This window comes from Centroberyx gerrardi, chromosome 15 (assembly GCF_048128805.1).
Source record: "Centroberyx gerrardi isolate f3 chromosome 15, fCenGer3.hap1.cur.20231027, whole genome shotgun sequence".
NCBI lineage: Eukaryota > Metazoa > Chordata > Actinopteri > Beryciformes > Berycidae > Centroberyx > Centroberyx gerrardi.
The window spans coordinates 10,055,698-10,077,255 of record NC_136011.1 but is presented as its reverse complement, the minus strand read 5'-3'; the positions used below and the strand labels follow the sequence as shown (position 1 = coordinate 10,077,255).

General features: G+C 46.5%; 1 protein-coding gene across 1 annotated transcript in view; it reads left to right on the top strand.

Annotated features, from left to right (window-relative positions):
• The first annotated feature begins 1,864 nt into the window (after window positions 1–1,864).
• jag1b (jagged canonical Notch ligand 1b) overlaps window positions 1,865–21,558 on the top strand; it is a 29,573-nt gene continuing 9,879 nt past the window's right edge. The window contains exons 1-14 of the mRNA XM_071903375.2: window positions 1,865–2,174; window positions 2,506–2,811; window positions 10,191–10,242; window positions 12,890–13,147; window positions 13,671–13,731; window positions 16,067–16,197; window positions 16,311–16,430; window positions 18,169–18,282; window positions 18,374–18,487; window positions 18,589–18,702; window positions 19,174–19,220; window positions 19,735–19,908; window positions 20,348–20,498; window positions 21,300–21,464. Of these exons, the coding sequence (XP_071759476.1) occupies window positions 2,118–2,174; window positions 2,506–2,811; window positions 10,191–10,242; window positions 12,890–13,147; window positions 13,671–13,731; window positions 16,067–16,197; window positions 16,311–16,430; window positions 18,169–18,282; window positions 18,374–18,487; window positions 18,589–18,702; window positions 19,174–19,220; window positions 19,735–19,908; window positions 20,348–20,498; window positions 21,300–21,464 (1,864 nt within the window). The 5' untranslated portion in view covers window positions 1,865–2,117. The remainder of the gene's footprint in view (window positions 2,175–2,505; window positions 2,812–10,190; window positions 10,243–12,889; window positions 13,148–13,670; window positions 13,732–16,066; window positions 16,198–16,310; window positions 16,431–18,168; window positions 18,283–18,373; window positions 18,488–18,588; window positions 18,703–19,173; window positions 19,221–19,734; window positions 19,909–20,347; window positions 20,499–21,299; window positions 21,465–21,558) is intronic.

The window sequence follows — 21,558 nt, the reverse complement described above, 5'->3', positions numbered from 1 at the left end:
CGATCTCTGTGAGATCGCCTAGACTCAATTTTGGCTAAGCCATCAAGGAAAAAATGGTAGTCTCCCTAGGGTTAAAAAGTTCTCCAATTAACCCTAATTACCCAGAGAAAGAGCATTTCAATGAGGTCCGTAACCTGAGATGTCTACGGGTTGAATGACTGAGGCGGGCAAGGAGGAAGCCATACCTTTCATCTTGAAGTTCAACCACAGGAAACATCACATCTGCATATTGACAGCAGTGATTTAGGGCGGTGGCCACAGCAACAAGTCTCCCACTTTGGATATCTGACACAAATTAAATCTATAATACTTGTAAATACTGGGTAGAATGTGTTCCTTGCAAAGATGACAATATGGACATAAAAAAGGTATTTCTGCAGAAGCTACTGTACACCATCTCCGCGTCACTGAGGCATCCAAACCAAAGATAAGATAAGGAGTTTGCTTCGCCTCTTCAGAGAAAACAGTGAACCGGGCCTCTGTCACTGGTAAGGTTTCTCACTAAAATAGTGTTAAAATGTCAGGCCTTTCTGCTTATCAGGTAGGAACTTATACAATTGAGACATGTGTGACACCCTCATAAACGGCTATAAAGTGTGATGGTGAAACATTACATAGTTACTGATTGATATGGCCTTTCTCTGCAATGTGAGAGTTCCCAACTGTGTTTCCTTGATTGTGACCCATTGAATGACCTGTGTAATTGGTCCACACAAATCACTAACTACAGGGGCAGAGGGGTTCCCATCCTCTCATATGAATGTGTGTGTGTGTGTGTGTGTGTGTGTGTGTGTAAGCCTAGTCACTGATCCACTTCACCCATTACCTTCTTCCGGAGATACACCTGGGCGCAATTGCCCTTCGACACTAGAGGGCAGAAAAAGATATTGGGGCAATAATATCTTTCAGCAATCAGTCACTGTTCTCTTTACCACTTCAATGAATTCAATGTTTAAGCTATAACTCTGGTCAGCTAGGGTTGCATTCAGTCTGCTATCTATCCTGGCATTATGTCTGGCCATAAATTAGAGGTTGATTGTGGTATAAAGCCTTGGATTGGAAACCATAAATGTTATCTAAAATGTGTCACATACTCCAGACAGACATAAAGCCTGCAGGGCCGCCACCCTGGGGCACTGTTGGGTGCACCCTGATACCACCATGGTGTTTGCTGTCATATTCAGCATTTGATTAAATTTACTGACTTCTTGACCAAGAAAATGCGCTAAAAATATGCTGATGTTGAAATATTTTACATCGGAATTTCATGGTTATTTTCAGATGCGTGCCTTACACAAGAAAAGCTATCTAACATACCACACATTCACTGAAATGCCCTTGACTCAGCTGCTGGCCTTGATGCAAGCTCATTTTGCAATCCAGATGATTTATTGTGTTGCCTAATGGCAGGGATGCAGAGGAGGGTAAACCCAGCTAAACTCAGTTTACCCACCTTTTAAGCTGACATAAATCTTTATGAGGTAAAGTTATAGCAGAAATTGTAGTAAGAAGTATGAACTGATGTATGATGTATGAGGATGAGGTCTTTTAAGGAGGGGGGGGGGCATAAATGAATGCTTTTTCCTGAAAATATAATCGGTTTATGTTTGCATTTGTGGTTGATGCCTTATGATAATCACCGACTAGAGGTCATACTTTACTTTCCACTTTTATTTTCCACTATATCACGGCCTAATAGTCCTAATAAGCGATCTTGAGTTGATTATTATCCTCATAATGTCCAGAGGGGCGGGGTCACTCCTCCTCAGCTCATGAATATGGAGCTCCATGGCTCCGCGGCCACTCCCTCCTGTTGAACTTGTGCAGCCAGTTCCAGTCCGGACCAGCAGTCAGCAGTGGGCTCGGCTGCCGCATGGCTACTGTGTAGACTTTCTTCATTTACAAGTGGAAGCTGTCGGATACTCACAACAAGAAGAACAAACGCTTCGTAAGGTTGAGGAAATACTAGGACGAGGTCTTCTATGAATTGGAAACCTGTGCTCTGTTGATAAAAGTTGTTGTTTCCCACTCGTGCATGTTTAAATCAGAGGAGTACTCTCGTGCCGTGTGTCGGCCAGACGACTAGTACAAACGAGTGGCAACAGCAGTGCGGAGGCATGATTTTGAGACGGGGCTCAGTCGTTGCTGCCTTTTTACTCTGCTTTCTTGCGAAGGTATGTGGATTACTTAAGGAAAACAGTGGAATAAGCTCAGTCAATGCAACTGTATGGATGCACTTTACTTGCATGTCTTATCTAGCCTTATATGCACGGCTATGCTAACGTTACATGTAACCATGCCTCACATGCAAAATTGCGTCGGGTTCCACAGTTAGCCTGCTGCAAGTGCAAATAATGTTAACCCAAAGGCAAAGCAGTCGGTGTAGTGTTTGGCCTAGGCTTACGGACACAGTATTGTAACTTCTGCGATGTTTTTTTTTTGTCTTCCTTTTTCAAATATTAACGTCAAAGTTTTCCGTTGCATTCACTTTTCTGTCTTCAACAGGTGTCAGAGGGATCGGGACAATTCGAGTTGCAAATCTTATCGATGCATAATGTGAACGGAGAGTTGCTGAGCGGCCTGTGTTGTGATGGCTCTAGGAACACGGCGGATCGAAAATGCACAAGGGATGAGTGCGATACCTTTTTCAAAGTTTGCCTGAAGGAATACCAGTCTAGAGTCTCCGCTGCAGGGCCCTGCAGCTTCGGAACGGGATCTACGCCTGTCCTGGGAGGGAATACATTTTCTTTCAAGAGCACTGTCAGGAATGAGAGATCCAGGATAGTTTTGCCCTTCAGTTTTGCCTGGCCGGTAAGTTGGAGACTGAAAAACATTCTGCTTCCCGACGCGCGAGCTTGGGAAAATATCGGCTTGTAGGGCAATTCTGCGCAATTACTGTCCGTCAGTCAGTCAGTCACCCCCAACCCCTGAGAGAGAAAACAAACAAAGAATGAATCTCTCTTTTGATAGTTAACCCTCTATGAATTGTCCTTTTGAGGAAAGACCCCCTGGTCTCCTCATTATCTGGGCCAATTAACCAGGTGCAGGCATTTTTTTCTCTCTATCAGGTCTATTGCCCTATTCTTTTTGTCTGCATCCAATATGAGGATATACAGAAAATATTTGTTTTAAAACTTTGTGTAATAGGTCATCAACCTCAACTGTGTTTTCAGTGATGTAGTGGTAAATAAAGTGGGTAAACTATGACCTCCACTCGGTGATCATCATCAGGCAAACAACCACCAATATAAACAAAAATCCTATATATTTTCAGAGAATTATCAATTAATGCTTTTTTTCCCCCAAAAGACCATTTGGACATTACTTTCTAAAATGTATACTATCATTGTACCTCATAAAGATTTATTCCAGCCTAAAACCATTGGTAAATTATTTTCGTCAGATCAAAAGTTGAGTAAACTGCATTTCGGTGGGTTTTTCCCTCCTCTGCGTCCCTGGCAGCTGGTCACAAGGTTGCACAGTACAGTAACATAAGCCCAACTCCAAGTGAAAGCCCACTTTCTGTCTTCCCAAGTGTCAGCTCTTCTTCATAGAGTAAATAAATGGGGTTGACAGGCCTGTGGGAGTGTTGTAGGTCTGTGAGAGATGATTTGCCATGCTGGAGCAGATTTCAGAAGTAATGAAAAAGTGGGGCTCTGCACAGACTGACTGGCCCCATAGCTTGGCCCACAAAGTTCTCCTCTGTGCCTGATGGGTGAAAGGCACAGTCCATTGGTATGCATGTGTCCAATTACATAAAGGCTATTTTTATCGCAATCTGGATGGAGGTTCTTGTCGAGATTTCAAGTCTTGTGTGCATTGATCATCTGGAGCAGCCAGAATAAGTGAAAGAACTGGATAGCCTGAGCTCACGTGTGATTTCCTGCCATGTTATACATTTTTTTAAAGTTTTTTTTCCACCCGATTGTTATGCAGTGAAGACTATATTATTTAAAGATTGTTTCCCCCCCCCCCACTATAATTCGATAGCCAGTGAAACAATGTTCTTAACAGGGTACCATGCAATTTGATATGGTCTATATTTTTTATTTGCTCTCCTCTTAGACACTGGCGCCTCACACCTTTTAAAACACAAAGGTTGCTGTTTATGTTCACTCTATGGCAACACTAAGTCGGCATCAAACCTCAGACACCGGTGCCAAATGAAAGTTTCGTCTTACCAGCTTCCTACTGGAAAACAGCACCAGTGGACATGGAAATGAAACTCATGCACTAATTTACAGTTACAGGATTCTCCCAGTTTTGCTCAATCGCTTGTCTGAGATATCAGTAGTAGTGATACCTTTTCTCTGAAGAGGGCGTTCAAATTAGCAACATGTTAGGATGACTGAATGCTTGGAAATACCAGGTCAATGTGTGTATATCACCAATGAGACTCCAAAAAGTGTGCAAAATTATCAAATAATATAATTGTATTACTAGATATTTTGTTTTTTATGCCTGTCTGGTTAGTGGATCAGTTTGGAAATCTCAGCTTCAGGTAAATGAGATTTAAATGTAATTATACTGTAGAAAAGAGGAGTTCCAGGCACATTGGCAGAGAGTAGAGAGCAACAGAGCCCCTCGTTTGATTCTCCCATCCTTCACTTCAAGTGCTTTACTTCAGTGCACATTAACAATTGTCAGGTTAGGTATGATATCACTCTTTGTCCTTTTCATGAGTTGATTGGCTGTTGTGGACAGATGGCAGTGCGGGGCAATTGGGTTGTTGGGTACTTCGAGTTCATGAAGATTTTTTTTTTCTTCCCCCCTTCATCCTCTCTTGTGAGCTGCATGAAGTTGGCCTCTTGTCCGGGCCTAGGGCTTTGTTTAAGTCACGCTCGGTTGGACCCCAGGCATTTCATCGCTTTAACCTTGCCACCCACAGTAACTGCTGCACTTAATGAGGCTACACACATGTGCTTAGATCAGGTAGGGCAAGAGCCAGGCATCCAGCTGAATGTTTCAGCCGGGACGTCTTTAGCGTGAATACGTTGCTGCTTTGCTTCAGAGTCCTCTATATGGATCCGCCAGCTTCTGCTCAACAGCACGCCACTACAGCCACTTTTATGCTTTTAGTCCACAGAGAAGTGTGGGCCCAGCCACCCAGTCTGAAGCAGGCCTTCACAGTGTATCAAGCAGGGACAATGGTGTGCCCTCAGTGACTACAGTGAGGATTACAGAGCATAATGGAGGCGGTGCAGATATAATGCCAGCGCAGGGCAAGCAACAGGAAGCAGTTGTAGTAGACTCAGCAGTGATGAAGTTGGCTCCCAGACAAACTGTGACCTTACTCGTCTCTATGGCCACCTCAGCATGTTGGCCCGCGACAATAGACATTACATTCAAAGAGTAGACCTTTCTCAATTGGGTTGAGTCGATCCGACTGCTCTAGGCTTCTGTCTGCCTGCTTTCTTGCATAAAAAGACTAGTTTTTGCTAGTTCTCTTGAGCAACCTCTTACCTCACACCACGTCCTGGCTGTTCTGGCAGTCCAATTGCACTCCAATTTGATTTTATCATGCCTATACATCATGCCTTTATTTTCCCCAATCTTTCATTTAACACAAAGCTGGCATGTCTCTTCAGACCTGGGATGTGTCGGCATCAGAGTGATTGATGACTAGTCGGAGCGGTCTGAGAATTGGGGGTCAGGTGAGTTGTTGAACAATAGTCAGCTCAGCCTTGAGGGTAAGCGCTGCCGGCAGCTGTGGGAGTAATGACATGTTTGCTTTATATAGTCGGCTCTGATGTGGCAGTTAAGTGCAAATTACTCAAGTGAAAGAGGAAAAAAAAATGTGTTCTTTCTTTTTTTTCCCCCACCTCATCCAGTCCTCCAATTTAACAAGTACTTTTTAAATGTGCTTGTGGTGTTCTGTCAGTGTGGCGTTACGTAAGGACTCGAACTGTTATTGCTAATTGGAGTTATCTAAAGCTATATGGAAGCATGATGTGTACTGAAAATATCACTTGTTCCGCTTTTAGTTTTTGCTTCGGCAGCAGCGCCTGATTCGCCTTCTTAAATGGTTAATGGCCCTTTCAATATATAGATGATTGGCTGTTTTGTAAGCGGTTGATGTGATTTTTATACTTGTCGTCGTGGGTTTGAGTTTTGATCTTGTTTGACTGGTAAGACATCCAAAATCTGTTTGTATGCCTTGGTGTCGGTTGGCACACGATGAGGTTCTTTTGTCGGGGAAAGGTTATGCTTTAGGGACGAATTAATAGGTCTTTGATTGTAGAACCTCCTATCTCCAACTCGTGTTTTGATGAAGTTCTCTTGGCAAACGATGTATTCCTTCCTTCCAGCCCATCAGTGCACTGGCTTTGAAGGTGATTATGAGAGTTGTCTTTTCATGACTGAGCCTGAGCTTTATGGCAAACAGGGCGTGTTGCTTAACAGGCACAATCATTGGCCAGATCTAGGGTTGATACTGTTTAAGTGATTGACTCAGGAAAACTGATACAGAAGGTCAACATCCCTTTGACTACATTGTTTACATTCCCTCTCTGCAGAGTGTAGGCCCAGGCTACCTAACTCTAATCTGTTTTGCCTAGCCTTTATTTAGACCTTTGGCTGTTGCTTTTGCCCATTAGTCAGGGAGACATTCCTCTCTTTTTATTGCGTTGGAATACTTAGGAAGGGTACATCAATTGGCTCCATGTCCAATCGAGTGCAGAATGAGAGAGAGCTGTCTCTTTGTGTGTTTGGTAAATTCCCCTAGAGAGTGAATTCAGTAGTGTTCTTTGGCAAGTCAATGTGATTCGAACTGGGATGATCTTTATCACTTATGTTGTCCGTTTGTTGGACAGTGTCTGGATGGCCAGGACAGATAAGCAGACATATGGTCACACTTATTTGACTTGGACGTGTGTGTGTGTGTGTGTGTGTGTGTGTGTGTGTGTGTGTGTGTGTGTGTGTGTGTGTGTGTGTGTGTGTGTGTGTCTTGTGCAGTTCAAAGAGAAGTTGTGAGTCAGCTGAGAGCCTGGGAAAAGTGAACCTGGCAGTGGCAGACAATTCCTAGCTGATAACCGCCTAGGAGTTATGGAGTGTTAGTGAACGAGGAGGCATGCAGTATCTCACTTTTTGGAAGCAATTATTAGGTCTGGGCCTCCCAATAGAGTTCACTTAATGTTTGACCAAGACATTGCTCAGCACTATGGCATTATTGTTACAGAATACAAAGCCTATTGATTTCCAGCCTCAGTTTAAGACTTGAACTCAACAACAGAGCAAAATTAGAATTCGTGGACCCAGTTAACTCTTCTTGCTAAGTAGTTGAATAGTACACATTATTGTCCGAGGCTGCTCCTTTTTAGATGTAAGCTAGTGTTAACCAAACTGTTCAACCCTGTTTGTGGTGTGGGCCATATCATGCTAATGTAGGAGGACTAATAAAAGGATCAGCCAAGGATGACGATGATGATGCTGCAATAGTTTCCATGTCGAGGCAAGTCTAGAGTGCGCAAGAGATCGGTGCATTTTCCCATGTTGTTGCAGATCCTGCCTTTTTTAAAGGCGTCTGCCAGTGACCTCATTAACCCATTCAAATTTCTAAGCCCGTCTGTCAACAGTCCATCTCAAAATGATTCCTGATTGTCCTCACCAGTCAGTCTCGATCAAAATATGAGGTTCAGGTTTGTAACAAGTGAATCGGGGCGGGGATGTTCAGCATTGTTCTTATTGGCAGGAGTCGGTTGTTGCTCCTAATTTAAGCCCCCTACCCCGCTGTAAAACAATAACATGCTTGCAAAGCCTGTTTGAAAATGTTCAGTTTGTTTGAGAGGTCACTGGAGGGCAACTTTTAACTTAAGTGTAAAAACACACTCAAATGCGAGACTGTTTTTTTTGGTTGTTCTTTTTTCATACTTTATGAATATAGGCTTACTCACGTTACTCATCATGACCACACCAATTCAGTGTTGCAATGGTGAGTAATATTAGAGTCTGAGAGAGACAGAAGATGTGTCCTGGTCATGTGTGTCCAATGACGTTGCAGTTGAGTTCCCGTTTTTTGGATGAGCTCACCAACATCATAGGCTTCTCGAATCTACTATTTTCAGCTAGTTGTTGCTTGGCGCTGAGACGCTTGGCTCTACATAAATGTTAGTATTTATTGATCATTTTATGTATTGAAGTGTGAACCCATGAAGTGGACAGCAAAGCGGTAACACATACTGCCTAATGCATGAAGAGGAGCTGGAGGACTCATGTTCTTTGCTTCAATACAGATAGTTGTAGGGTGGGTAGTGGTAGATGATTAGGTATCACATATCACCTACCAGTGTTCTATGTCAAGTGATTGGGATAATTTGAGTCAGAATGCACCTTAAGGGCTGTGCTGTTCATCAGCACTGCATTTCAAAGATAGCTGCTCTAATTATTGTGGAATACTGGCATAGGATCAGACAGATGTCTCTTGGAAAGAAGAGATGTTGAGTAGCTGACAAAACAAGGTGAAGCCATGAAAAAGATTCAGGAGTGAGTCATACCCTTTTCTTTCGATGTAAAGTGAACAGGAGGTTGGCCTTTCCCTCCAGCAGGTCTGATTACCATGAGGTCATCGCAGTAAAGACGGCAATAGTGGCAATGTAGAATTTCAGAAATGCCTCTGAGCAGCGCTGTCAGGGAGAAGTGTGTGTGCGAATGTAACAAGTAGGTGTTTCTAGTGGATGCACAAGCACTGTAAGTGGATTACACTTTCTCACAATCGCATGCTCTCTCACTCTCTCTCTCATTCTCTCTCTCGCACACACACACACACACACACACACACACACACACACACACACATTGCTGTCCATTCCCCCATGACTGTGGCACAGGGCAATGTGGATGTGTAAGCTGATATTGGTGTGAGCGCTACTGACCCTGAATCAGACAAAGCGTTTCAGGAGTGCTGAAATCAAGACAGGCCCTCCAGAGTGTAACACTCAGTCTCAGTCTCTCTCTCTCTCTTTCTGTCTCTCTCTCTCTGTCTCTTTTCTTTTTCTGCACCCCACACACACACACACACAACTTTTTTCTCTCCTAGTCGACTTTGTCTCCTCATTTTTTTCTGCCTGTCCTGACTTCGCCAAAAAACAGTGTCCTTAAGCACTTTAGTCTGGATCATTCACAGCAAAATAGCACTCAGTTGGATGTCTAATAATTCGGCATGAAATTGAAAATCCTGTCTGCAGTGCAAAACAAATGACTTGACTGTGTGTTTTCCCAAAGGATTGGAAATCATTCACTGACCTGTCTTGCCACATTATACAAATATGTGGAAAAACTGTATTTGGGGGTGGGGGGGGGGGGGAACTGTTGCTGAAGCTGATCCAAGTGAGCAAAGTTAGCCTAGCCGAGGTGAAGACATATTTTTGGTATTAGGTCCAGAGATAGCCTTTTCTGTGTGTCTTATTCTAATCGTTATTAAACTGGCACGCTGTCCTGTGCTGCCCTGCTGTACCACGCTGGTTTTGGCGCTTCAGACGCCCTCCTGCTGGGTGGGTGTCCAGCTAGACCAGACCACACTGCCGATGTGTCTGTCATCCTAATCTGTGCGACGCGGAGACCTCCGAACAACCGCGAGCTTATCCCCTCTTAATCAGATCAACGGGACCATTGTTATAAGTTAACAGTTACCAGCTTCTGTAGTAGGCCTCATTGTAAGTTAACTCAATGAGAGGGAGATGAAGCTTCATTAGCAGGGCTCCTAAGGTCATGGGAAACCTGGAAAAGTCATGGAAATGGAATTTGTTATTTTCCAGGCTTGCAAATGTAAATGTCACTGTCTTGTAAAAGTCAGTGACAAGTTTTTTTTCATTAAGTCTTTAACATCAAACTTGGCTGCTGGTAGAGCTGTTCACCTTTTTCTGAAGGAATAATAGCCCAAATAAAATTTCTCCTGAGTACACAAGTCCAAAGTAATAAGTTTATATAGCAACAAAACCTGGGCCATGTTGCACCAAGTCATGAGATTAACGTGTTAGTGCAGAGAATGTGCCGGAACCCTGCATTAGTTGGAGTTGCACTGTAACAAATATAGGGCCACAGGTCTGCACTTGGCTGGTTCACTTAGCTATTCATCCATGAATGTTAACCTTAACCATTATTTCATGAAGATCCGGTCATTGCTTGATGATCCTGCTCTTTGATGTATTGTTTTTGTTGTTGGCTGACACTACTTGTATCTCTGTCTTCCTCAGAGGTCCTACACTTTGATAGTGGAAGCCTTGGACTTCAACAATGAAACCAGTGGTGAGTATTCGTCCTTCTCTGGCATCTCCATCTCTCTCTCCCTCTCCCTTTCTCTCTCTCCCCCTCCCACAAGGTAACTTCTGGGAGGAGGTGTGTTGAAGGTCAGAAAAGGAAGTTTATTCTTCCTGAACCCCCCCCCCCCCCCCTCTCTTCCACATGGTCCATTGGGTGTATGTGTGTGTCTGTGTTAAGAAAGTGTGTTGACAGGTGCCTGTAACAAGGGAGGGCAGGACAGGGAAGCGGGAGGGGGGAGGGAGGAGGGGGGCTGCAGACAGAAAGACGGAAGTGTGGTGAGGTAGAGGAGGGGAGGCGGGGTGGGTGTCGTACTGAACGGGGCCACGCTGCCCCCCCTATGAAAATGTTTTCATTTGGCTGATGACTGATGGCAGGTGCTGCCAGCCGGGGTCAGGGTCACACTGTCTCACTGTCACTGAGGCGTGAAACACAGAGTTCATCCGGCCGCCCAGCCCGGCACGGCGGCCTGGCTCCGGTCACGATGCGAGGCGCAGGCCTTTGAGCTATGCTGTCCCGTAGGTTAAAGTTAACCTCTGGCACAGGTGGGCCGCAGACGGAGCTCAGAGCTGTCGGACACGTGCGTCGCAGGGCTTTTGGGGGGTCGGTGTTATTTCTCTCTGCGAACGCGGCTCATATTAGAGACTCGCCGAGTAGTTTCACTGCGGTAGCGAGCTCCATCTGTATTCCGGTCGTTGGGTTTGGTTTCTGCCGTTTTATAGTCCTGACTGAGATTCCTGCTGGTCGGTGGTTAGATTGGCAACGGTGTGGCGATTCCAGCTGAGGGTGGGCCGCGCCTCTCTCTGCCTTATCCCATGCTTGTTTATGCAGGTCCGTTTGAGGTCAACGAGGTTTCGGTCTTTTCTGCTGTATTTGCCGCTCCCCAGAGAGCTATTAGGGCATTGGTGTGAAAAGCCCCCTGAATGTACACACTCAATGCTGGTTAAGCCCCTCTGAGCTCCGCTAGGCTAGCCCACGGCTCTGTTAGCTTGACCCACCATCACCAGCCTAACTGATATTTTAAAGTCGACTCATTCCTGTTTAAAATAATAAAAAAAAAAATACCCTACATTTTAGTTTTATATACTCATAATGTAGCTGTGCAAGCATATTAAAATACAAATGTTTTTCAAACTCTAGAGCACTTTCTTTTATATCTATCTCATCGGTATCTGAGAAAACTGCTTTTCACAGTTCAACAAAGCTCATTTTCTCTCTGTATAAGATCAATTTAGTGTCCTTGGCCTTTATGAAGCTTGTCTGATTTATGTTCAGCTCTGAGCCAGGCAGCAGGTAGTAAGGATGTGCCACTCCTGACACTGCAGGCCAGCGGCCGGTAGAGAAATGCCACACAGCTGAGCTCTGGATTCCAGACCACTGTGAAATGTTACCGGGCACTGTGATTTCAGCATGGCCCCCCGTCCCCCCCCGTACAAGGGCAGTAAATAAACGACAGCGGCCCTCCTCCGGTCTGTTGCATTGCATCATACTTAACAGAGGAGCGACTCACCCAACGGTCAGCCACCTCACCTCGTCCCAGCACAGTAAATAACTCGTCTGACACATTTTTCATTCTCTCCCAAGTGAAGATTTAGATATCGAGTAGCGAGTACTACATTTGTGAGCGAGTGTGTGTGTGGTGTTAATGCGCAAGTCTTGTGTCTTGTACGTATGCGCGTGTGTGTGTGTGTGTACAGTGCAGAGGGACTAGGGGTCGGGCTGAGCTACTGTGTGTTTGCTCAGTACGAGTCTGTTTGCTCGGTGTGTGAAGCTCATTACAGCCTTGGCTCCCAGGCCGGTCCTTGCCCGTCTGACGGACCCATGACCTCGTCTTGTTTGACATGGCTAGGAAAAAAACACAAGGGAGGAGAGGTCCGTGTGTGTTTGTGGTCCCCTCAAGGATTGCACGGTCACAACGTAGGCTGTGCCTCTGCTCCCCATCTGAAGTGCAGACAGTACTTGTAAGTGTGTAAAAAAAGTCTTGAGTCAAGACCTTTTGACTGGTGTTTGTACATGAATGTATGTGAGAAAGGCAGCGAGGGAGGGAAAAAGTGCTGATGGCGCACTGGCAGGCTTCCCAGCAGTGACTGTGGCATTGGTGTCCTCATGCTGTAATTTATGGTGGCTGTGGTTCTGTCCTCACTTGAGCAGATGGAGAGGGCAGCATCCGAGGCCAGTAATATCCTAAAGCTGTAAACCTGAGAGACAGAAACCAACCCGGGAGACAGGGAGAGGGAGCGTGAGAAAAAAAGCAGTTAACAGTACTCATTACAGGCAGGCTTTTCATTTTTCTGCATTTCCTCCTTGCACTTTTCTTCCTCTCTAGCACACACAGTTGCTTTAATTACATAGCATCTGCCATCTAAGAGATCTTCTGCAATTTGTGTCAGAATTGTTGGGACATTTTTGGGTTCCCACTGTATGATCACGTCTAACGTTGCAACTCCCACGTACACAGCATAGGATCTTGTATTGTGTTATTATTCTTTCCCTGACTGAAACATTCAATGAACGCTGATCTAGCCATGGATATTTTTTCCCTTTTTTTTTTAATTTTTTTTTTTATGAATATCTTGGAATGTCATCCATAGATGCAGTTGCAGTCAATGTTGATAGTGTTGAAACTGGTGTTTAGGTGCAGATGGGCAGATGATAGAGAAAGCCTCTCATTCCGGCATGATCAACCCCAGCCCCCATTGGCAGAAGCTGACCCACAACGGCCCCATAGCCCAGTTTGAGTACCAGATCCGGGTCAGCTGCGATGAGCACTACTACGGCTTTGGCTGCAACAAGTTCTGCCGGCCCAGGGACGAGTTCTTTGGACACTACACCTGTGACTACAACGGCAACAAGACCTGCCTGGAAGGCTGGTCCGGACCTGACTGCAACACAGGTAAGATGACGGCATGTAAAATGGGAATATTGCTCAAGACAGCACCTTTAAGACAGTCAGGATAGTAGTTCTGAATATAAATGACTCTCTTCTAACACTAGAAGCCAGACTCTAATCTGTGATGTCATGCTGACACATTGTCTGGAGCTGCAACTTTGGCATGAATGGGAAACTTTCTTTATGAACTATGTTTTTCTTACCTTTTCCCATACGAATGAGCTTTTCATTGTGGTACTGCTGTGACTTCTGACCAGGACATATACCCAGAAAGTCAGCCTGGACACTGTCCCAGTCAAATTTTTGTTGTTAGACATGGAACTGTGCATTATAGCATAAGATGCATGACAAGCCCTCTTGTTTCTGTCTAGATGAGACGGTAGTAAATGTTCATTCTCGCAGACTGAAAAGTTATAGAGCTTAGTAATTATATAATTCTATGCTATAATTACAATGTGCCAGAATTGGTGCTAAGTTTGAATCTGGTTACCAGGCAAGTAAATTGTTTTTCCTCTTCCTCCTCTAGCTATATGCCGACAAGGCTGCAGCACTGAGCACGGATCGTGCAAAGAGCCAGGTGGCTGCAAGTAAGTTATCAAGGCTTCTTCTGCTCCCCTCTTTGATCTCTGTATTATTAATGACTTGACAAACAAAGTTTTATCATGTGAAATGTCATAGGGCCTCCGTTTAGAATTGGAAGTGGTTTGTTCAAGTGCCTTCACTTATTATAGGGGCCCGTGCCAGAAGCCTGCGGTGCTGAGCGTTCAGTCGTGTAGGGATCATGTCCAAGCACCAGTTCTATCATGGATAGTTTATTGTACGTGCTTGTTTTCTGGCCAAGAGACTATCAGAAGCAGGGCTTTAACAGAGATGCACTCTGAGCTGTTCAGAAATTGCGGAGCTATGGACTGGAGCTGTCTGGGGAACGGAGAGGCTGAACCGCCAAGAGTCCATGTTGGAAATGTAGGCTATGTGTTCACTCTAATGAGGCAAGCGTTATCAGTCAAATCATGTGTAACTCTTGGATGAGCCTTAAAGTGTACTGTTTGTGCAGCTAATGGTTTCCTAATGCTGTTTATGCACACAGCCACAGGGGAAGCCAGGCGCAGATGGATATCAGAGCAGGGGCATTGTGTGCACTTCTTGTTAAACCAAAAGCAATCATATCCTCATCCTGGAGGAGGCCCTACACTACCACACTCTCCCTAGCACTCAGGGATTGGTAGTTTTTGGTTGTCTGAGTTGGCCATAAATCAAGCACATGGACGATCAGGTTTGTTCTTTCTCTGCAGCGGCTTTGTTGTTTTCCCAAGCTCTCGACATCATCAGGTTTCTTGTAAATGCTGGTGTGGCCATTGGCAGAACTGGAGCTTGAACTGCCTTAGTCTCTGCACAGGTGTGGCCACATTTCAAGATCTGGGTTCAAGTCTGTTTAGATGCACTCTGCCAACTGCTGTGACTGTCAGTGAGAAATTTTCCCATCATAGGGCTGTATTACAGTGTTGCACAACAGCAATACACAGCACACTGGCTGCAGGCTAGGGCAGTCTCCTTGTAACTAACTTTATGTCAGCACAGTCACAGCCAATAGCACTCCCTGGGGCATTTCAGCCTAGATTATTTAATGTTTCCCCCAGTTTCATAGTTACTCAGCACTAATATAGTAATAACAGTGCATTTACCCGAACAAGATCGCCACTAGTTACAAGAACATTAGCTACACAGCCACAAATACCGATTACTTCTGTAAAAACAGCTCTGTTTTGTGTCCAGAACTTAAAACTTTATGAGCATCGCTAGTGCTGCACAATGTAATGTCCCGTTCCCCAGTAATTTGGCTGTGTAATAACTGGAGACTATCTGGGATCCCGCTGGGGAATCCTGCTCCGCTTCTCATGGAGAGGATTAGCACGCTTTTAAGAATAGCCTCTTTAATCACAGACTGAGGTTTACTTAACCACCGCGTTTATTTTTACAGTCCGTCCGTTTCTCGGGGCTAATCAGCGCGCCGTTCCCCCCCGAGGGACGCTGGGTTTCCTGTCGCTAGGCTCCAGGGCAGCAACCGTATCGCCACTTCGCCACCTTTTAAAGAGCGGACTTATCAGTTAGGGCCAAGGGCTGGATTGCCTTCTTAATTATTGAGCCCAGGAAGAGAAGGTCGACTTTATCAGTGTAATTACGGACCCGGACAGCTCTGTGGTCAGCAAGCTCTGTCCCCCTCCCCGGCCCTGGGGCGCAAGCCTGACTCCTGACTCATGGGAACCAGGCTGAGCGGCTTGGAGGAGCCCTGCTGTATTGTCAGTAACAGAGAGGAGGCTGAGCACTCCCCCTCTGCAAGGCTGCTGCTACTGCCAAGCCACAGGCACAGTGTTGTTACAGAGAGCGTCTGGCCGCATGCTAATGTTAGCCGTGCTAAAGGTCCCATTGGAACCGTAATTTAGTGTTTTGTTTTTTTGTTTGGTACAAAGCTAAATACTCCTCTGTTTTCTTGTCCCCAAGTATTGTTGAAAAGCTGTTGCATAAACATGCCTGCTACTTAAGATTCATTTGTGGTCTGTTAAGACGTCGCCCAGTTGTGAGGGCAAGAATACTGCCTCTTTGTTTGTTTCATTTGTACAGCTCCATGCTGTATATGCTAATGTGTAGTTCATTAAGTTCAGATTATCACTTGGTTGCTTACAAAGGAATTTTAATTAACTAAACGATTAGGATATTAGCGTTTTCAGATGCCACAGGGATTATTTAACCTGGATAGGATTGTTTTGAATTTGCCTGAATGTCCTCTGTGGGTCGCTGTGGCGTGTTTCTCCAGTGTGTGTGTGGTCTGTGTATGTTGGTCAAGTGTGTGCGTGCTGATTTTAATTTTATGTTCCATTTCCTGAGGCTGAACGTCTGACAGCATGGCTCTCGTGTGTCTTGCAGGTGTCTCTATGGCTGGCAGGGCCAGTACTGCGACAAGTGCATCCCCCACCCCGGCTGTGTGCACGGCACCTGCGTGGAGCCGTGGCAATGCTTGTGCGACACCAACTGGGGCGGCCATCTTTGTGATAAAGGTTCATTTCCTTCTCTCGTTTCAGTTGCAGCCGCAGCCTCAAAGCGGTTCACGCGGCTTTCTATCGTGTTGTGTCATAACAAACTAAAGCTGTGTGAAATGCCCTCCTCCCAGATCTGAACTTCTGTGGCACTCACCAGCCATGCCTGAACGGAGGGACGTGTATCAACACAGGACCTGACAAGTACCAGTGTTCCTGCGCTGAGGGCTACTCCGGAGCCAACTGTGAGAGAGGTGAGTGTGCCGATGCTTGACGGATTACACTCCTAGGATAAAATGTAGTTTTCATTTTATTTCTTTGCCATATTCTTGCTAGTTATGACATGAAAGCGAACCAAAAGTTATGTTTTTGATTCAAGAAATTCTTTCAACATGCAGCAAAAGCCTCCACACCTCTGCTTATTTTTCACAATTAATAAAGACAAAACGAAGCATGGCAACTCCCAGATTTCATTTATATGATGTAGAAGATGCAAAATAAAAGATTTGCTCGTTAGAGGATTCAAAGTCATGCTTGCAGTGATAATACGTAGGGAAGGAAAGGATTCTGGGCTTGGCGAGCTGACAGAGGAGAGGTCAGGGGTGACTGGAGTTTGTAATCAGAGGAGGTGGTCGCTTGGCCCTAATCTGTTTCCACCCCGGCTTGAGTGGCCCCACGTCAGGTAATCCACCGGTTTGATCTGCAGGGGCTGGTCATCCCTCAGCTCCTCAGACGCTCAAGACAGATGGGTGTGGTGCTAAAGTTCAGCTGCTGGGAACACTTACCATGGAGATGATGGTTTTTTCCTCATTAAATCTGAGACTCGCGGGGTGCTGACAGCTTAACTGCGGAGATGTCAGGAAACCGTGCCCTTCGTAACAGGAGGTCCGCAGACCAGGGATACGCCGGGCTATTGTAGCGGAGAGGCCCCCGGGTGCAGCTCTGCATCCTCTCCCCTCCTCTCCCCTCCTTTTCTCCGGCATACCAAGAGCTGTCCGCTGGTCACCTCCAACTGCCCAGTTCTTCCCCGAGTGAATCATTCATTTTTGATTCATTTGGGACCCGCTCATCCTTAACTCGACCACAAAGGGACAAACTCCAGGCCCGAGCCTCCCCTCTCCCCTCTCCCCCCCCCCCCCCCCCCCACCGTCCCGCCACTCTCTCATCTTGTGCCGCCTCTCAGAAGAAGAATGGCGGGGAGTCAGAGGGAAGTCACAGTGCATTGGTCGGGTCAACTTAGCATGAAAGATGATTTCCTGGCGGTGTGGTCTGCCGGGCGGGTAATGAGAGTGAGATGGGGATTTGAGCGGGCTATTGGGGCGGTCAGGGGAGGGGTGGGGGGGTTAGGTGATGACGGTGGGAGGGAGTCCACTCCTGGGTTTGCTCTGCTGACAATTAGGGTGGTCCTGGAAGGATGAGAGGCAGAGGCTTAAATAATGACTATTGGCAATTTCTTTCTTATTCCTCTGGACAACTGGCCAAACATAGATGACATGAGGTCACTGCGATATTTCCGGCACAGCTACGGAGTCTCATAGGAGAATTATTTTTCTGCAATTTAAAACCTCAATGGTAAACGTCAGGTTTTGGTGTCAGCGCCTCAGAATCAAAGACCAAGGGCTTCTTTCTAGACTCACCTTTCTGCGCCGATGTTCAGCAACCATACAGGGAGAAATCCATCGTGGAAGGTGAAGAGATACCAATTTCTTTACCAACAGTAGCCTCAATAAACTTTTTCTGACTGGAAAAACTTTCACTCTGCTATCGCTATTGCTCATAAAGTTCGAGTTCAGACACGTTCTCTGGGTGTAGTTGAAAGACATTCTGGGAAATGTAGGAAAGTGGATGACGCAGTTTTGAGGGAAAATGGGTGCAGCACTTCATGACAAAATAACTCTTGGAATGCACTGAACAGTATCCAAAGGTTTATACTCATAAATGTGTGTGTAAAGGTGTAGGCCTGTTTCCAAAACTGTGTGTCCCTCTTTACAGCAGAACATGCCTGTCTGTCCAACCCATGCTCTAACGGAGGGAGCTGTGCAGAGACCAGTCAAGGCTACGAGTGCCAGTGTGCGCCAGGGTGGAGCGGCCCCTCCTGCACCATCAGTAAGACCAAACACAGTGTGCGCGCATAAAATATCACCGTCCTCATACAAAATCTGAAGTCCAATAACTTGAATTGACCTCTCCCGCCCAGACGTTGACGAATGCGCTCTGAACCCCTGTAACCACGGAGGCACCTGCCAGGATCTGGTCAACGGCTACAAGTGCCTCTGTCCTGCACAGTGGACAGGCAAGACGTGTCTGATAGGTGAGCCTCGCTCTGTCTCCACCTCACGCCTTTCAACTGCACACACACACACACACACACACACACGCCACTAACCATGCCCCCTCCCCTTCGCTCTCCAGATGCCAACGAATGTGATAGCAAGCCTTGTATCAATGCCAACTCCTGCCGCAACCTGATTGGCGGATACTTCTGCGAGTGCGTCCCTGGTTGGACGGGGCAGAACTGCGACACCAGTGAGTTGATGGCTGTCAGCTGCAGCTGTGGAATGGGACACCTGTCTAGCGTCTGCCTCCTCTCCCTGTCTCTCTCTCTGTCTTTCTTTCTATCCATTCACCACAGGCTAATTTGTAGCTATAATATGAAGGCAGAGAGCTAACAGTTGGACAAGAGTAGCCTTCTCTTACAGTGTAAATGACCCTGCTCTATCATTATTGGCCGAAGTATTGGCCAAGGCTATGGTGATTAGCGGTGGCTCAAAACAGTCCCAGGGCTAGTTTCACTTGGCAGCAGACAGTATTGCTCAATAGTCTGTGTTGCATTGATTCCGCAGCCATATTATCCGGCTCCTGCGGGGTGCTCTCTAGCCCTTGCAGAGTTTTCAAAGGGCCCTAGCATGGGAAACATGAGGCACAGAGTCGGTTTCGCAGACAGACTATGTAGCCAAGCTGTTCATAATTAATCCTGAGATTTGTTTTCCTGCTCAGATATAAACGACTGCAAGGACCAGTGCCAGAATGGAGGAACTTGCAAGGTACGTGTTGTGTCAAAGCCATCCTCCGTTTTTTATCTGGTATCACCACTTTGTTTGCCAGCTTGTTTATTTACTTAGCCCTTTGTTCCCGTTTCATGTCGAAGCCCCAGTCGTTTACCGTGGTTTTATAAATAGCTGCTGTAAACCGTTCCCTCCAAACCGACAGTGGAATTGTTGTGGAATTCCTCTCTGAAATCAAATCTGAGGGGAGCGGGTTCAGAGGGGTTTCTAAGGGAGGGACACACAAGTTCTTTGACCACACTAGATTGAATTACCATAAACATTATTGCGTTGAGCCGGTGCCAGGAAAATGTGTTGAAATAATTGCGGAGCTGTGATAATGTTCCTTCAAACTTGTCTCGGCCACCCCCAGCCCCCCCCCCACCCCCTCGGTCTCTGCTCTTCATTCTCTTCCCGGGTTTGACAGTTATTGTTTGAACCCCACCCTGTCAAAGCAGTTGCCAAATTCGCGGCTGCGTGAGGTTAACCCCGGGTTTTGGTTTCCATCTCCCAGGACTTGGTAAACGGCTATCGCTGCGTGTGTCCACCTGGCTTTGCCGGGGAGCACTGCGAGAGGGACACCGACGAGTGTGCGAGCGCTCCCTGTCTGAACGGCGGCCGCTGTCAGGACGAGGTGAATGGATTCCAGTGCCTCTGTCTGGCTGGCTTCTCAGGAAACCTCTGCCAGGTGAGACAAAGTCAAACAATTCCCACCACCATCCCGCACAAATAAACATGTACAATCCACCCAGCTATCATTTAGCATCTCAAGCCCTTGCCCCCCCCCCCCTCTGCCAGCATTGCTGTATCTTTGGGTTCGTTGTAAAGTTTTCCTGCCCCACCCTCTTAAATGGCTGTTGTTCCACAATCCTCCTTTTTAAAAGGGAGTGCTTTGTTGAAGCTGCTCCTGGCTACAGTGGGATACATTCCTCAGCGCTGAAGCCCAGACTCAGAGGACGGCTCCTATGTCTCTGCCTTATTTTTCCCTTCCTCAAGAGTGCTGTGCGTGTGTTGTTTCCTGGCACAGCCTGTAGGGAGGATGCTGTGGGTTGTGCTCTGTTTAGTGTAGCAGAAACTATGTCAGCTATCAGGTTCACCGCTCTCTATTCAATACCTTTCTGCCTTAGCTGGATATCGATTACTGCCTGCCCAACCCGTGTCAGAACGGAGCGCCCTGCTTCAACCTGGCCACAGACTACTACTGCGCTTGCTCGGAGGACTACGAGGGCAAAAACTGCTCTCACCTCAAAGACCACTGTCGCACCACCACATGCAAAGGTACGTCTCCCGCCTCCAGTAACCACCATCTCTTCTGTCTTTGTCTTTTTCCAGAACTTTTCTGTAAGGCGATCTGTATTGCGTGCTGTAGTCAAATGCTGAGTAAGGCTAGGTCTTCGCCATTTGCCTGAACACTTTGCCCACACGTTTCCCATGGGAGCAATACCTAAGTTTCAGTTTCATACACTGAAGTTCCTTGGCCAAGGTGGGCTGTTTTTGAGTGCAGCTCCCTTGATGAATGCCCCCCCATCTCCTCAGTAAAGCTTTTCCAATGACTCTCCCCTCCTCTGAGTTCCCTGAAAATCTGGCAAAAGGCTGATAGCACTGTGTGTGTTCTTGGTAATGACTTGGTGGGCTACCTCTTTTTCTTCCCTCAGTGAGTGTGCACATTTTGTGTGTGTGTGTCTGTGCGTGTATGTTCATGGGTGTGTGTGTGGACCAACCACGGAGCCAGATACCATAGACTGTGAGATTCTCTCTGCTGTTGGCAAGAATTGAGTGATTACGGGGGAGCAAATTCGCCCCCCTCTCCTAACTGGATCAGACAGGGGGAAAGGGAGGGATTTCAGTGTAGAATGAAAAAGATCACTCTGAATTGCTTATGAAAGCATAACAGCTTATCGCTATTGCCTCTATCGTACAATTGTTCCATCACATGCTTGCAGAGACTGATTTTCAGTCAGCAATACAAACCGCATTTTATGTTTTGGAGTGGGCGCTCATTGAAACGCATTGCGTTGACCTGAGTTGTTTCCTATAGTCCTCTTAACCGGTGGGTGTCCCTGTCTCTCCTGTTCGCAGTGATTGACAGTTGCACGGTTGCCGTGGCGTCCAACAGCACACCAGGAGGAGAGCGCTACATTTCGTCCAACGTGTGCGGACCTCACGGCCGCTGCCGGAGCCAAGCCGGGGGCCAGTTCAGCTGCGAGTGCCAGGAGGGCTTCAGAGGCACCTACTGCCACGAGAGTAAGACATGTTTACACACACATACACACCAACAACAGACCACAATACAGTGCATTCATGAAAAATTAGCCCGGCCTCTCCAAAAACATCAACT